Here is an 18953-nt window from a genome sequence, read left to right as displayed (position 1 = left end):
GACCACTACTATACATGTCCAACGAATGTAGTCTGCAGACCAGACAATGTTATGACCACTACTATACATGTCCAACGAATGTAGTCTGCAGACCAGACAATGTTATGACCACTACTATACATGTCTAAGACATGTAGTCTGCAGACCAATGTTATGACCACTACTATACATGTCCAAGGATGTAGTCTGCAGACCAGACAATGTTATGACCACTACTATACATGCCCAACGAATGTAGTCTGCAGACCAGACAATGTTATGACCACTACTATACATGTCCAAGACATGTAGTCTGCTGACCAGACAATGTTATGACCACTACTATACATGTCCAATGAATGTAGTCTGCAGATCAGACAATGTTATGACCACTACTATACATGTCCAAGACATGTAGTCTGCAGACCAGACAATGTTATGACCACTACTATACATGTCCAAGACATGTAGTCTGCAGACCAGACAATGTTATGACCACTACTATACATGTCCAATGAATGTAGTCTGCAGACCAGACAATGTTACGACCACTACTATACATGTCCAACGAATGTAGTCTGCAGACCAGACAATGTTATGACCACTACTATGCATGTCCAAGACATGTAGTCTGCAGACCAGACAATGTTATGACCACTACGATACATGTCCAATGAATGTAGTCTGCAGACCAGACAATGTTATGACCACTACTATACATGTCCAAGACATGTAGTCTGCAGACCAGACAATGTTATGACCACTATTATACATGTCCAATGAATGTAGTCTGCAGACCAGACAATGTTATGACCACTACTATACATGTCCAAGACATGTAGTCTGCAGACCAGACAATGTTATGACCACTACTATACATGTCCAAGACATGTAGTCTGCTGACCAGACAATGTTATGTCCACTACTATACATGTCCAATGAATGTAGTCTGCAGACCAGACAATGTTATGACCACTACCTACTACTATACATGTCCAAGACATGTAGTCTGCAGACCAGACAATGTTATGACCACTACTATACATATCCAAGACATGTAGTCTGCTGACCAGACAATGTTATGACCACTACTATACATGTCCAATGAATGTAGTCTGCAGACACAGTAAACAGTTCTGCTTAGAACCCACGTAAAACTATCCCTGGGCAGTTTATACAACTAATTAACATGGAGTTAATTAAAAGGTAAGGCTATCAGAGATAAGCAGCCATCATTTCACAGATCACTTAATTCAGTGAGAATAGCTAGGATGATTCTGTGTCAAGTCATTTGATCACTGCTGTGGCAGATCCAATTAGGCTGATTTGCATAGGCAAAGTACATTGAGTGGAACAAACATGATTCATTTATTCACAATGATCACAGATATAATGTGAAGAACAAAAGTTATTACTACCTTGAATGAGAATGTTCAGAGCATCATTATGAAAGACTACCAGCAAGTATGTAATCAGTGGCAATTTTCTTTAAATTCAGATTTTACTCCATTTATAAAATGCAAAACGCTTGACAGAATAGTGGACAAGTTTTATGGTTCATTTTTTTAAAGCAAAATGGCTATGCAGCTGTGATTTAGGAAAAGATGAGCCATCTTGCAAATTTCAGAACTTCTTGATGGAATTTGACTTTGTGAGGTGAGCAATAACGGGGGGGGGGGGGGGGGCATTTTATTTTTTTCTTTGCACACACTGCAAACAACATATTGACATTATTAATTCCAGAGTATACTTCATCCACTAACAAAGCAACCCAATATGTTTATCACATACACAGAGCAATTCAGATGCAGAAAGATAAAAAAACAATTCAGCTGTGAAAAATTTAACAAGCTATTTAGGGACTTCTGAACAGTGCTGTCCAGTCTCAATGATTACCATGATGAACACATTAACATTTATATTACATTCAACCCCCATCCCAGAATATTGACTGCAGCAGTGAATGCATTAAATTAACAATGTATTCCACTGTCCAATGGATTTTTAAGATAGAAACTTGGTGTATTTGGGTTTTTTTCTTTACTGAGTGTGTAGTTGTGTTTATGTGAGTTGGGCAAGTGTGTGATGATTATGTTGTATAATGCTAAGTCTACCAACTATTCATGGATCGTAAGTAAATTAAATGTTTAAAAACAACTGAAGTTATTTTCTTTATTAAACAAATTTCCAGTAATTTTATACTGGCTTATTTGTGAGGAGGATGTTAACTTACCCTATATTGTATGAACTTTTATGCAGATTGGACATCTCTGAGGCAGTAAACTGACGTTATCTTAGAATCAACCATCTTAATTGTTACCACTTAAACAATTTAAGAAAGGTGAAGAAAAAATGTTCTGAAAAAAAGAGAATCTTCGAATAGTTTCAAAAGAACAGCAAAACAAAGTATTTAAAAGCAAACCACTATCTTATGTACAGCAGGAAACAAAAAGTGTTGAAAAGTAACCCTTGACAAGTTACTTACAGCAGGAAATGCACCCAGTTCCCGAGAATATGGACGGTCCCAAGTACTGCTAGCGATCACATGTAGTGAGTGGGGTGCCATCTGAAACAAAGGCATGCCATAATATGTTAAAATTATTTCGAAATATTATTCAGTGCTTCATTTAAAATTTAATTCTTTTACTTTGATTGTACAACACATTTTTATGAGCCCTCTGAGGTGGAAGGCACCAGATGATTCTAGGAAAAGCATAATTATTCTGATAGGCAACAAATGGATAGAACTTTTCGGATTAATCGATTCCAACATCTTGGACAAAATTTTGTTAGAATTCAGCTCTGCACCATTTCCATTGCTCTGAACTTCAGGTATTTGAAAACTAGCACCAATTTCGGCAAGGAATCTTGTTTTAAAATTAACTGATCATGAATCAAAAATCTATGTTACAAAATGAATCAGTAATCAACAATCAATCATGGATCAGAATGAAGAGACTGATGACTGAATATGAATTTGCATCCAATGCTCAAAACTAGTGCTGAAACTAGTGTAACTGGAGTCACCCAGCCCACTTTGTCCTTCATCAATAAGCAACTGTAATCCAATAGATGCCTTAGGGATAAAATAAAGGGAAACAAAACTTCGGCACCACTAAACTTGGCACACAAAGTATTAACAAAATTAGGTAAATAGGTAAATACAACAAGCGAGAAACAAAATACACAATTTCTCACTTCGATGATAAAAAATAAACAATATTCATGCTTTAGAAGAAATAAATTCTTATTTTCCTATGAACAATGAATGAATATAATAAATGAATAGTTATATTTAACAGAATTGTATTATCACATCAGTACCCAAGAAATAATATAATCTGCATTGGGAAGTAACATAAAACATTCTCACCTGAATATCTGGAGTTAACTGAATGACTATCATAGTTTTGTTTGAAAAGATTTTAATGTATATAATTGTGATAAACTGGAAAACTCTTATACAAAAAATCTGGGTTATACCATATGTGATGACTGGTTTATTCTGGCATAAAGTACAGATATGGTGACTTGATAATCACAAAATACAGAATTTTGTTTTCTTTTGGATTGTACATTATTCAATAGTTGTAACTTATAAAATAGGAAATACAGTGACCTACCTTGAGGGGATTTATTCTTCTATCCATTTTTCCATCTTCAATGTCCTTTATTTCATTTCTAATAGCTGTAGGATAAAAACAATACAGGTATATATGTGTGTATATATATATATATATATATATATATATATATATATATATATATATATATATATATATATATATATATATATGCATTCTATGAAACACTGACAATATTTTTCAATAGAAGAGTCATCTTTCTAAATAGGTTACAGCCTGCATGTCAAGCCTGCCTCAAACTTTTTACAAAGTGGCGTTGTACACAAGAACATTTATCCACATACCAAGAAACATAATCTGCCCAGCTTAACTGAGAACCTGTTCACATTAAAGAGAAATAACTCTGAGGATAATTTTGGGTGTGGACAGACTCACATGAGTGTATGGACAGACATGCACATGGATGCCAAAGTGACCACGATGTAAAACTTCACCAATGACAGCTCTACAAACTTGCAGCCTTTTGCCCTATTTGTGGGTAACTTAAAAGAGTCTTCAATGCCTTTGACATAAAAAAATAGTTACCAGGGTTTTTCCTTCACTTTGGGATAAAAAGAGTTGGCAGAATAAAACCAGAGCAGGTTACTAAAGCAGATTTATCGGTAAACATGTTTCAATGCAAACAAAGAACAGTTTAGATTGCTTCTGTTCAATGGAGGAGACAAAGAGAAATATGTACTGTATCCACTCATGTATAGGCTGGGTCAAACTAAATTCAACATAGGTCTGGATCTACCATCACATCATGATTGCTCCTAATGAACAGCTCAGATGCTGATATGCAGGGACATTATGCAATGACAGATCTGGATCTATGCAGTCTGCAGTTGGATCCAACTAATACACAAGTATATATGACAGGTAAATGTATGGATGCAGTTGTGTTGCAGAGTAAGCGGTCAGAGGACTTTGGCTCTGGTCATGTATCCTAAAAGCAGTAAATAATTTGAGCACTAATTAATTTTAACATGAATACAACTGAAATAAAAAGAAATATTAATATTTCATCAATTCTTTTTCCTCTATTGGCATGCTGAATTCCAAGACATGGCTGAACTCCAAAAATATAAAATCTGGCTTTCACCAAATTCTGAAGACTGAGACAGAGAATATACTTGAAGCTTAGAAATTAAAAATCTATAAAGCTATTAGTGGTTTTTTTATAGCTCCTATAGAATACTTGTGCAAATTCTTTAACCTTTTGCTTGGATGGAAATGATCTTTGAAGTTCTGAGTAAGTCTTGAATAAAGTTCTTCTATGATATCCTGGCTAGATTAAGGGGCTTTTGAGCTTAAAGTTATGTTAATGCTTGAAAAGTTTGGGGAATACAAATCCATTTGATATACTTACCAATAAGAGCATCGCAAAATCTGTCCAATTCCTCTTTATCCTCAGACTCTGTGGGTTCAACCATCAGCGTCCCTATGACAGGCCAAGATGTTGTGGGAGAATGGAAGCCTGCATAGAAATCAAAATAGAATGAAGCCTGCATAGAAATAAAACAGAATAAAGTTTTTAAAAAATTCACGCTGCAAGTGATCTGTAAAATTTGGGCCATAATCACCTAGTAATGAAATGAAAAAGTACCAGTAGTACTCATCATGATTTACCTACACACCAAGTTTCATGATTATAGATAGGATAATATGTACATAGCATACAGAAAACCTAATATGTGGTCAAAAATTAAATACAAAAACTTAACCAAAGACGTTTTTGTAGTACTAACAATGATGTATAAAATCATCTAGTTAAGTGATTCAAGTATGGAACAGTCAAAACAAATAATTTAAACAGTGAAGCATGAAATATGCATCACAGTGACCTACTTTAAAGAGGAGGGTTTAGTGCTCATCAAGATGCCTTGAATCTCCCAGTTTAATTATTTCAAGTGCAACAGTTTAGTACTGTAGGTAAAATCTTTTGGACACTAGCTAAATGTAACAACATAGCTGAGCAACATATGAAATGCAAAACATGAGCCACATTGACCTTTTTCTGTAAGGGTGCTGTACCAAAATAGATGCATACAATTATGAAAAGTGCTTGAGATTCAAACTAACTCAGTGAAGCAAGAAAAACCCTGGGAAGAAACAGTGACTATCCGAAGCAACTGGCAAGCTTTCTCAAATACCCACATTGTCCGAACCCAAGACTAAAATCCACACAGATTACTATGAAAATAAGGAATAGTGGACCTATAACTGTGCCTTGTAGGACTCATGACATGACTAGGACTGATAACAGGGTTCCCATGCTTTTAAAATAAAATTTTCCAGGTCTTTTCCTGGTTTTCCCAGGGTGAAATTGTTTTTTTTTTCAAGGATCTCTTCTAGCCCTTATTGAATAGAAGAAAAAAACTATTTGGTTTAGAAAACAAGCATTTTTTTAAATCAAAATTTGTTTCTATTTCAAGACTCTCCCATAAAATATGAAACCAACACATGACCATGTGTAAAAACAGAATGTATCACTAAATGAAATTCAAATAAATTGGCATGTCACTGATTTTAATTTATGGAATAAAAAAGTTTACTTTGCTTAACTGCACATTTTGGAATGAAGAGAGTCTTATAAGCATGGACAAAATGCCCTTAAAAATATATATCTTGTAATTCTGCTTTAATGTAATCTGACACTGGACTGTATATTTAATGTAGTCAATGTCAAGGACATCCAGAGTATGAGATTCAACATTGAAAATTGGCCCTGTAGTTGGTAGATTTCTATGTACAGGGATAACTCTGCTAAATTAATTAGATATAACTGGCAGCTCCTGAATTTTTATTTTGAAATATCGCAACCAAATGTTAGTAAGTCTGCTTGCCAGTACTTTGACCTCATTTCATTCAGCTTGGTTTGCATTTAGTCATAAAAAGTCAAGGTCTAAACTGGATTCCAATATTAGGGTGAAATTACATCTCCGAGTCAGTAACCAGAAATTGGACAGAATTGACAAAATTAGGCAAAAGCAAGTGCACAAAGTTCAAAATAGTCACTTTATACTATTGTTTTTTGCACATTTTCATGTCATATGATTCAAATGATGAAACAAAATAAGAAGTTTATAAAAATAGTGAATTTTTTCTTAAATTTTTTGCTTTGGGTGTTGTATAACATAAAATGAAGCCTTAAAAATAGGTTACAAAATATCTGCAACATCTTCCATAACAGCTCTCTCATCATATGGACGACTCCAGTGGCCTAAGTGGTTCGAGCATCTGAACACATGTACAATTTCCATAAATACTATATCCAATGAAATTTCAGCCACAGTAACAAGAAAGTAACGTAGAGGTATGCCACGATTCTCTTCACTGTACATGTTGCAAATGCAAACGACTTCACCATATACATGTCAAACTCTCAGTAGTTCAAAACATTAGCAGAGTGCCCATTTAATCATAAAAATATATGAAAAGTGTGTGAATGTGTGATTTGGATTTTTAACATAGCTTCAGCAATTTTTCAGTCATACGTTAAGATGTATGCAGTGTGGCAGTTTATACTGATGTCTAGCACCAGAACATCATGGTGCAGACATGTAGCATCATGTCCCATGCAGGCACATTTTCCTGACACCAGGCTGATCAATCCTAACACTAACCTCTTAACTCATTCGCCCCAGAGAATTTTGTCATTTTCGCCTGAAATGGGGGTTTTAAACACTATTTGGGAGTTAATTCTGAATACATCCAAATACATCTGCTTCCAGGAGTTTTTTGCTTAGACTGATACCTAGTAGTGCTAGAAATGTCGTTTTTCACTGGCTATTTGGCTCATGCATGTAAAGAAGGGGAAAAGTTGGATTTCTTGTTTTCGTTTTCCTTTTTTTATCGCTTCTTGGACCCGTCATTTTCATCTCCTGGCCACTTCTTATTCCCGATTGCCAACTTATCCTACTTTTTGCAAAGGTTCACTTGTCTGTGTATAGTGCAAACTGGTCAGCCTTGATGACAGGCTAAAAGGTCTCAAATCCAGATCCAAAATCTAATTCTGACAATGGGCAAATTTTTTGGTGAAAAAAGTGGGTTTCAAAAAATGTTTTTCCCTCTGCATTTTGCAATTTGAGTAAAAAGTCCAGATTATTTGGCATTATTGCAGAGCTATATTTGTCTGCATTTTTGTAATACCACCCATTTTGGTGCATCTTAAATGACCTTGATGACACAGGGCTCAAAAGTAGTGGACAGCCTCATCATGCCAACAGGCTGAATGAGTTAATGCTGAGTGTCAAGTAAGGCAGCTGCTAGTACCATTTTTATAAGTGTTTGTTATGACTAGGCTAGGGTTTGAACCTGCAATCTCCTGCATCCAATACATGGGAACCTTGAGATAAAGAGATCTGGCACTCAAGAACCACTTTTTGTGTTCTTCCAGCTAAATAGCTTTTTGATATACTCTCAAGTCTTGCCATAAACAATAATAATGTAATACGATGGAAAGTAATTCATGAGGGACTTTGTCAAAAGCTTTACTGAGGACATACAGAATGGTATTCATCTGTTGCTTGTTGTTCTGAGTTTTGCTTGCCTGACAGAACTTCATGAGTGGAATATGAACTATATGTCCCATGATTTAACAGAAAATTATTTCAGTGATACTGGTTGATTTGTGGGTTTAATGCCATTTTTCAGCACATGATAGGCTATACATGGACGCCAGTATATTTAGTGAAGGAAGAACTCTGGGAAAACCCCCGTAAGAACCCCCAACCCACAGGATGCTACTTGCAAATTTTCTCACATACCCATACTGGCCATGCCAAGACTCGAACTAATGCAGAGGTGAAATGTTAGATGTTAGTGACCTGTTAAGGCAAGTGACAAAGACCACTTGCCCACATAAAAACCCCAGTGATACTGATGTACAGTAGTCCCCCTTTTGAAGAGCCCCCCTGACCAGCGGCCACCTGCTCCTTACGGCCAGAAGCCGTTGGCACCGACGAGTTTGTGTTCAAAAGTACCCCTCGCGAAAAACCACCTGGCTAACGCGACCAGCAGCCAGCATATTAATGCAATAATATAAAATTTACCCCTCACAAGTGGCCGCATTTTATTTGAATATGTATCCAGAACCAGTATTTTATTCATAACGTGTGTTAAGTAATCCGATTTCTGTTTCCCCGATGTCAGGTTTTCGTTACTGAAAGAAGTGTTGAGTAAAGTACATTTACCACTAAGGTTAATATTATATCATTTACGCCTCACGAGAAGCCAAATTTATTCCATAAAAACCGAGAAAGTCTCAAATTTTAATCCATACAAAAGGGTATGTACATGTAATCCAATTAGCCTTACTGCTGTGTTATCATAAGATGTCCGGTTTAGTCACTGATAATTGTTAAAATTACAATTATTGAACAGTAGTAACAGCTGAGAAGTGGCAGTATCGATGTACAATACACAAGTCAGCAGGAAAATGGTTTCATAGCCTTTATGGCTTCCCTTAGTAAGATGTTGAGCTTGTTCACTTTGATAATTAGTGGCTATTACTACTGACAATAATTGTCAAAATTACAAATCCTAACAGCCACAAGGTCAAATCTGTGTGATGTTAATGGTACATATCGATGCCATTTTGGCTTCTATCATTTAGTGTAAAGAAACGTATAAAAACAATAGGGTACCAGACTGTGACTAACAAATCATGTGACAAGATCACTTCCTTTAAAAACACACGGCAATTTGTTTAGATGCATACAAAATTGTTTTATCAGTATTGCAGTTGGCAACATGAATAGTTTACTGCAAAAAGATCAACATGTCATCGAGGAAAATAAAAATTCTCAGTTTAGAGGAGAAAGTGAAAGTAATTCAACTGACCGGGGCGAAGGGGGGGGGTCATTGAGGATCCTTGCAGAAAACTAATGTCGGGAAGACTCAGATAAACAATTGTGAAAGTTAATGAAACAATTCTGCAGAAGTGGGAAGGTGAAATGGACAGAGAAAGGAAGATTGTTTGAGCCAGGAGACATTTGTTTCCTGATTTGAATGACAAGAAAAAGCAACAATTTTGTCAATTGAATTGGGATATGATGACTTAACCGCAAGTAACGGATGGTTGCACAGATTTCAAGTGCAACACAATATTAAGTGTTCTGTCCTTAGTGGAGAATCAGCTGATGTTAATAATGAAGTTGTCGAAGATTGGAACAAAAGTCTTAACGATATATGCAGGGGATATGACAGCAAGGCTATTTTTAATGTGACGAGAATGGTTTGTTTTTTAGACTGTTACCAACAAAGTGACAGATGATGTGAACTGTAACATAATTATAAAGACAGTTTTAAAACTATATCAATGGTTATTCATAGCATTCTTTTGAAAATGATGACACAGTTTGTTTTACATTTATTTCAAATCATGCATGTGATTCTTTAATGAAAATATTAAATATTTAAAATTAAATATACTTGTGACTTTCTTCATGTGTATTTACTATTCGCATTTGTCATCCCCCTCTAGAAAGGCCACCCGCATTATAAGGCCACTTCCTGCTGCATTAGGGGTGGCTTTATAAGAGGGGGACTACTGTATAATTTTATAGTTTACTCTTATTGCATCTTTTTTAAAGAGTGGGGTGATGAATTTCCCTTGCCAGTCTTCTTGGCAATCATCCCCTACTCATGTGACAATGAGTGTGAGGGCAGATATGAGCGAACAATATCTGTCTAGGTCTGTTGCTTTAATGAGTACCGAGCCCTGAAGCTTCTGTACACCTGTTTCTTCCATCTGTAAAGATGGAGCTGTAGGAAAGCTGTTAAATCATGTATGTCTATGGTGTAGTCAATGTCCAATTTATGATGAGTGTCACATACAAATAGTTAAAAAAAGAATTCCACTAAAGGATGAAATTTAGGTCACTGTGACCTTGTTATTAGTATGCTGAGTTACCATCTCTGATATACATACACATATCATTTTTAATAAGTTTAGGCATATTACGGAAAACAGATTTTGACTTGGTGGCATGCACTTCAATCTCATGAAATTTATCCAATTATTATTTTTGAGCATGCAAGTATTACAGTAAACAAATTAGAGACTGGTTTGTATACTGAAGCTGTCTGGTTTTAGGACACAGATGGAAGGAAAAGTTTAACTGCAGAGAATGAAAAATGTTGATAACCATACATCATGAAGTACTGAAAATACAAAATATACAAAATGCTTGTAATCTTTTAGCAATGCACCTCCAAAAGGAAGAGCTGAAAGTAAGACTCATAATGAACATACCCAAAATGAGTAAATTGTTCTAATAAACATCAACATGCAATGGGAAAACAGTTCTTTGACATAATTAGTGTATGCTTCAACCTCACAAAAGTTATCCAAATATTTTTGAGCACACTCTGTGTGTGCATGTGTGTGTGATCTAAATAAAATAAACTGGGATTAGAGAATGTGATGAATTGTATATTCATGTTGTATGGTTTCATGAGATGCTTTGAGAATTTTTTTTACTGTACAGAATGATGAATGTTGACGAGCATATATCATAAAGCATTCAAAACACAATACGCACCATAATCTTGCAATCTTTTAGCAATGTCCATCACTTCAATATTGGCACTCTTCTTGAAGTCTCTGCAATCCAAGATAAACTCGTGTGCCACAAATCCTGTTGAGAAATGAAAATTCCAAGTCATCATAAGTTGTACCACAGATGTATCCACCATAGTGTGTCCATAAATTGGCAACGAATTCAAAGGATTTTCAGCAAAGTAAAATTACCTAGAGGCCAACTTATCACAAATATCTACACTTGTTAAAAACTTTTTGTGTAGAACTTGTTAATTTGTGTAGATGGAATTTAAGTTAATAGGAGAATAAACTGGTAGATGGATTTATTGATTAATGCACAGACACAGATGGATGGGACACTGACTGATCACAATATATCCACTACATAAGCTGGCAGTCTTGGTCAGATACCCCCTACCCAAGGTAAATAAAAGGCTTAGTCGTAGAGCTTCTACAAAAATTAACTTCAAGCATATTTTCAATATGATCTACAAAGGTTTATGAAAGGTCAAAGGTCAAGATCACATGCATTATAATACATATCAAACACAGTTTGTCTATGAGAAACTCACTCGAAGGACTTTCAGCAAAGTAAACTCATCTTGAGGCACAAGTTATCACAAATATCACTTGTTAAATTCTTTTGGTATATATGGACTGGAGCATCACATCATACCAAAACATTATAGAAAAGTATTCTTTGATGGAATGTGCAAGGGGGTTTATAACAATAGTACAGGTCACGGTGATTTACCATGCTCATAACATGCATTAGGAATTAGACCTATCAAAGCAAATATTTTTAATTTCTAAATTTTATAACATTATAAGCAGGTATAATCTGTTAAATGTGCTCCAGAACAATTAATTTATAGATAAAATTAATCAATTTGTTATTACATGAAGTGTTTAAATGGAATACAGTTTGGTTCTTCCTATTTTTTCTCTAAATATAGTACATGGATACAAAATAGTCGTCCACTTTGTAGTGAACATACAAAAGACAGCAAAACAAAATGGGAAAACAACTGGTTTTGTTCATTCTAGAAATTTACCTCACCCTACAATGAATGTATGCAATAAAACAAGTAGTGTTTGTTTTGAGAACATATAATGCTAGTGTGATACATACTGATGTGATATAATTTTGATACATACTGATGTGATATCATTTTGATACATACTAATGTGATACTACTGTGATACATGTTGTATCAAATGCAATTATCATGATATGTACCACAATACAACATGGCTGCCAATATTCAGCTCAAAAAGATATAAAGCATGGATCAAATGGCTATGGCATTTTAAACTTGCTGATGCATTTCAAGGAAGAATTTACAGTCTAAATATACAGAGGATGGTTTTGATATTCCCCAGCCTACAACATTTTTGTTGACAGGCCTGGTGTGATTTCTAGATGTCTTGTAAAAGCCCGAGTTAAACTCTGATGGGAGTCATCACTGCAAAAGGAAAGGTCTCTTATATTTGGTTCTGCAGAATATGGGATCACCAATGAAGGAACAAGTTCTATCCTTTGGGAAGTAAGGACACAAACCTTAATTTGTCTTTATTATTATGGCTATGTGTCATTAAAGTAAGGACACAAACCTTAATTTGCCTTTATTATTATGGCTATGTGTCATTAAAGTAAGGACACAAACCTTGATTTGCCTTTATTAATACGGCTATCTGTCATTACATTATTATCAAGCATTCAGTCCATGCAACCTGATTATGAATTAATATATAACCAACATTTTTCCTCATCTTGCATAAACATACCATGATATATATATTTCTCAAACATGTGATGCTTTACCATCCCATATGATTTGGGAAGGGTAAGCAATGAAGATCACCTTGTATTTCAATGGAACTTTAAATTGTGGTCTAGCTTACTCAGGAATACCATGAAATTCAGTACTTGATGAACAAAAATGACTCTACAATATTCTCACATTTTGAGAATCACATGACATGGAAATTCAAATATTCAATCCTGCTCCATTACATTACCAAAGGGAAGACATCTGTTACATGTTCATTAGAATAAAAATACTTCAGGTATTAGGTAAAGAAGACCTCTCATGTGACATGGTATGTGCTGGCTTATTGTTCAGTGAATCAGGATCCCCTGCTAACAGCTTATCCCTTTTCACTTAATTTTATGCTGTGTTTGACAGATCATTCCGGCTTTTTAGTAATAAAGATACAACCAGTATCTGACCAAGTTTCAAAGAGCAACCACACTCAAATGTAAAGAAAACCCAAAGCATAATCAGGCTAGGGATATCAAAGACATATTTCCACTGCTAGCACAAAACAAGAGCTATATTCTTTCTTGTTAGATGCAATAATCTCATCTCTAGCTGACCTGTATTTTACTCGTACAATCATAAATAATATCAGACACTCTGGAAGCAGTATCTATTTAACAACAATACTTCAGGTGGAATACATGATCTCTATGTCTGCACAAGCACAATACAGAAATGTATTATTTGATTGGTTTGTTCGCTGTTTTTAATGGTATTTTATGTGGTTATATGTCATGTTGAGGATATAAAAGGTAAGTGCCCTCCTCAAGGTCACATCAAATCCATGACCCTTGAATTACCTCCACTTAAACTGTTGTAGTTCCCAAAATATTCAGGTCAGAAATATGTATTCTACACAGGCATCTGATAAGAAATTTTGCAGCATGGGGTATATGTGTGAAAGGATCTTAAAAAGCTTGTTTATGATTTTAGACTAACATATTGTTTTCTTAATTAAAACCTTGAACTATACCAGTGAATTTTAGTTCTACCATATTCAAGGGTAACTGTGAAAATAGGATTCTTTCCGAAAAGTGCCATAGGCCCAACAAGATCAAAAAAATCTTTAAAATGTTATCATCATCAACAAGAACTGTCCGAGTTGTAACTTTACTAGACTCTTGCCACACTGTATTGGGATCGAAATGTAAATAAATGTTATCATCCCACACCCTATTTTGACAAACTCCCAGTTCTCGAGAGAAGGCATCTCTCAGTGATAACACCATTCAATGAGATTACAACCATAATATTACTTACACTAATCAACACAGAGTCACACAGACAGAACAAGCTGTCAAAAAACCTATCATTATCAATTGTGCAATGAACCAAGATACATACCAATTAAAAAAATGCATTTGACTAATTCTATTTCCAACTGGTAAGTCCTCATAAAAATCCTGAAAAACTATTTTGACGGGGCAAATCAATTTTCTACCATAAAAGGTATCCAGCCTACTACTCAACATGTGATTGCCATGTGACTCACAGCAGATAACTGCAACACTGTTTAGAATAGTGTACATGGTTACAAAGCTTTATGTGGATCTGTCATTACTGATGTTCAAAGCAAATGTGCAATTTACATGAAACAGATACTTTTATGACAAATTTCATAACTAAATCAGCATCCTGAACATGTTTTTTATAAGAATCAGCGTATTTGGATATTCTAGCTGATAAATAAGCAACTCGTCTTTTAACAGTAAATTTTCCTTCAAGAAAACCTTGATATTTAACCTATTTCAACCAAATTCTTTTCTTTTAAGTTTGTTTGATAATGGTAAGAATTATAACAATGAAAATAAGACCTTCTCCTATAATATTCTCCGATTATTTACACTTTTCAAGACATAAGTTATGATAAATACAAAACAGTTTTAAAGTTCCAAAAACAATACATTCAATGATTGAGGTTCTGCATATTCAAAATGCCAGTATTTCAGTAATGGAAAAAAGTCATCATTAAATGTTTTGTATTATATGTAAACAATTTAATACCACCATGATTTTTCCCAATTTGATTCATTGAGCTTTTGTTAAAAAATCTGTTCCAAAATGAAAATTAAGATAAATATAAGAAAAACTTTAGGAATGTTAAGTTAAATTTCTAAGTGCAACTTTTCCTATCCAAGAGTTTTATTGATGTTACTCTACAATACTTCATTTCACCGGAGTAATAGTACTTCTGTGACATGCGTAAAAATGAGTGATGTAATACATGAACTTTCTGACCATGTGTCGCCTAGTTTAAATCATGCCAAAAAGAGTACGAGGGAATATACTGTTGTCAGTAAGTTATCCATACTTTGCTAAAATAATTAATGTTTCTAAAGAAATGAGAAGTATCACTATGAAAGATGTTCCGAAAATGTGAAAGTAAGTGTTTAAGTGCATCAAAACTGCGGAGTCCAAGATACATTTTTTATATTATATATCAGATAAATATTTATAATGAATACAGTATGTACATAATGCAAGGAACAATTGTATTGAACAAAAGATCCCAAATTTTAAAAATGAACAGGTTTCTCAAGACTCACCTTGGTCGTTTGTATACAGAGTTTTGTAGTATCCATCCAGACGTTTGCTCATATAGTTTGCATTCAGTATTGCCACCTGAGAAGCATGTTTAAGTCCCTTGGCCCCCATCATTTTGATATAAGCCCAGGAGATAGGTAAAATGGCACTTGAGCCAAACGGAGCAGCAGAAACCACTCCAAATGATCTGGCCTCTGGTCCTGTTGTTCCATATGGTGGGATCACAGGATGTGTTGGAAGGTATGGTGCAAGGTGCTTCTTCCTGGAAAACAGTTATTATTATAATTATAAACTACAATAATAGTTGAAACAGGTCTTTACTTGTGTATAACATGTATAGAGCTGTGAAAAAATATACGCACGGATATGTTGTAGCAAAGTGTACTGGCTGCTTTGAGTCTATGCTATTTTAAATTTTAAATGAAAGTCAAAGACCCTGACAACCTGGTCCATTATGTACTGGTAGGCCTTGGTGCATGTTGTTTACAGCTGGATGCACTTTAAAATTTAGTGCAATGGTACAATAAATGTTCCCAATTAATTATCAGGTAATCTCATTGACTGTTATTTAGCAATAGGATGGTCATGAGATAAAGGGTGGTGGTTGTCTAGGGTTACAGTATATACTCACTTATTAAGTCTAGTCCAACTTCAAACAACACAGACTATATTCACTTGCTTGTTCTACTCGATACTCCAAACAATCTGCATAGGCTCTTATAGGCTTGCGCATTATTTAACAGCAGACCTTGGTTTGTGAAGCTTGCAGTTGGACTCCGATGCTAGTATATACAGTAGTTGACATTTGATGGTTTAATGATGACAAAACATGACGTTGATCACAAGATCGGCTATACATGGCTGCCAGTATAAATAATGGAGGATGAACAAGGGAAAACCCCGGAAAGAACCAACAATCCATGAAAAGCTACTAACAAGCTTTCTCACATACCCATATTGGCCAAGTCCACGACTCGAACCCAAGAAGACAGAGGTGAGATGACAGTGATCCTTAACAGTGAGCACTTTAGATCACTTGGCCACTTGGGGCCCCCAAAATAATGACAAGACATACTTAAATGACATTATATTTAACATGACTCTCATATAATACATTATAAAACTAATAAATAATTTCATGGAATAAAGACTGGATATTTTTTTCTGTTGGAAAAATGAAAGGGTGATGCAAATAAATACTGTACAGGTCATCACCATGGAAATCCAGATCATCATCACCATGGAAATCCAGATCACTGAGTTACATTTTTGTGTCTCTCCTTGTCTTTGTGCCAACCCAACACAGATTCCATTAATCCAGCCCAAAAAAATAGATTGCATAAGTGACCAAGTTATTTTATTCTTCAAACTGCCTTTCATGTTTAAATGGAACAACAAGGAACCCCTGGAACAAACTTTCGTTCTCAAAGTCTTAGATTTCAACATCATGTATGCATATATTAGGAAACATTTTTCATAGATCAACCTACTGCTTAAGTGTAAATGCACAACTATGCAGACTGATCACATCTGTCTCCATCTAATTCTAGAGAATATTCAGGAAAACTCATTCTGGTGGGTGAGAATAGTTCTGTCTTATCCTTTAACCTGGACAGAATGACCATGACAGTCGGTTAAAAATTGTATCTTTATTCTGTAAATTTGCCAATTAAAAGGTGGAAATTGCCCACTTACACTCCAATTGGGCCCATGCCTGGTCCACCCCCTCCATGCGGAATACAAAATGTCTTATGGAGATTCAAGTGGGAAACGTCTGATCCATAATCACCGGGTCTACAAATTCCTACCTAAAAAGCAGTAAAAATTGACATAATTTAAAATTTAAAAAAGTCGACAGCAGTCAACTATATGCCCTACACAACCTAAATATCTGTTAAATATCAGCTGTATGCCATACACGACCTAAATATCTGTTAAATGACAATCAAAGATTCCATATGTATGTATGTATGTATGCATGTATGTATGTATGTAGGAAATTTGTATTTCTAAAATATTCAGCATGTGATAAGCATCATGTCTGCATACATATTTTCATGTCAGATGATTAAAATAATGAACACATACTATTAATACTTTATACAAACATTAAAACATTTATTATCATGTTTAATAAAACAATTCTTATTTTGCTACAACAAAGCTGTTGTATAACATAGTTACTGTGTAAAATGAAAAACCTTGAAAATTAGTTACAGCTGAAAATCCATAAATGTTTCCATAGGAGAAGTTCTCTTCTCATACATTTATGGGATAAACTGTATTGATTAAATGACTAATTTGTCAGTAATGGTCTTGGATATGTCCAAAGAGACATAATTTACTTCTGAATCAGTTACACATATGCAGTTTTTCACCCTTTTTTCCAAGGATCATGTAAGAATTTTGGTGTCAATTCCATAGATATCAGTGTAATGTCTGGTATTTATGATCATACTAGTCCCCAAATTTGACTACAGATCACAAAGATCTTTTTACTAACTTTCCTCCTTCCTTTCTAAATGGAAAATTAAGACAAAAGTTGACAGTTTACTTTGGCTATTAATGCATTTTACTGAAACAAATGGAGTAAGGGAAGTGGAAATTGAATAGGGGAAGTGGAAATGACAAGAAACAAAGGTGAGGCAAACCAAAATACCAATAGCTACAAAATCAATGTGGGATGCCTTAGTCACACCATACAACTCACCTTCTAGACTCTGTTGCTTTTCTGACTGATAAACTCCAATCCTGACAGTAGTTGTTGTTGTTGTTGCAGGGTTTAACACCATTTATCAGCACAAGATAGACTATAGATGGTCGCCAGTATAAATGGTGGAAAAAGAAGCCCAGAAAACCCCAAAAAGAACCACCGACTCACAAGAAGCTACTGGCAGAGGGGGAGTACAGGTAATGCAAAATATAAAGTGGGGTGAGTACTAAGGAAGGCAGAAGGGGAGTACAGATAATGCAAACTATAAAGTGGGGTGAGTACTAAGGGAGGGAGAGGGGAAGTATAGGTAACGCAAAATATAAAGTGGGGTGAGTACTAAGGGAGGCAGAATGGAAGTACAGTTAATGAAAAATAAAAAGTGGAATGAATACTAAAGGAAGCAGAAGGTGAGTACAGATAATGCAAAATAGTAAGTGGGGTGAGTACTACGGGAAGGAGATGGGGAATACAGATAATGCAAAATAGTAAGTGGGGTGAGTACTACGGGAAGGAGATGGGGAATACAGATAATGCAAAATAGTAAGTGGGGTGAGTACTACGGGAAGGAGATGGGGAATACAGATAATGCAAAATAGTAAGTGGGGTGAGTACTAAGGGAAGGAGATGGGGAATACAGATAATGCAAAATAGTAAGTGGGGTGAGTACTAAGGGAAGGAGATGGGGAATACAGATAATGCAAAATAGTAAGTGGGGTGAGTAC

At 35.1% G+C, this 18953-nt stretch overlaps 1 protein-coding gene across 1 annotated transcript in view; it reads right to left on the bottom strand.

The window, feature by feature from the left end:
- LOC149807778 (glycine dehydrogenase (decarboxylating), mitochondrial-like) overlaps positions 1 to 18953 on the bottom strand; it is an 89630-nt gene that overhangs the window by 8377 nt on the left and 62300 nt on the right. Inside the window, exons 18-23 of the mRNA XM_089970525.1 lie at positions 17214 to 17326; positions 15521 to 15780; positions 11153 to 11248; positions 4975 to 5082; positions 3603 to 3667; positions 2465 to 2545 (exon numbers count right to left, since the gene is read on the bottom strand). Coding sequence (XP_089826651.1) covers positions 2465 to 2545; positions 3603 to 3667; positions 4975 to 5082; positions 11153 to 11248; positions 15521 to 15780; positions 17214 to 17326 — 723 coding nt within the window. The remainder of the gene's footprint in view (positions 1 to 2464; positions 2546 to 3602; positions 3668 to 4974; positions 5083 to 11152; positions 11249 to 15520; positions 15781 to 17213; positions 17327 to 18953) is intronic.

Source organism: Sinohyriopsis cumingii, chromosome 1 (assembly GCF_028554795.1).
Source record: "Sinohyriopsis cumingii isolate HCF-2022 chromosome 1, ASM2855479v2, whole genome shotgun sequence".
Taxonomy (NCBI): domain Eukaryota; kingdom Metazoa; phylum Mollusca; class Bivalvia; order Unionida; family Unionidae; genus Sinohyriopsis; species Sinohyriopsis cumingii.
The sequence above is the reverse complement of the archived record's forward strand: the minus strand, read 5'-3'. Positions and strand labels throughout refer to the sequence as shown.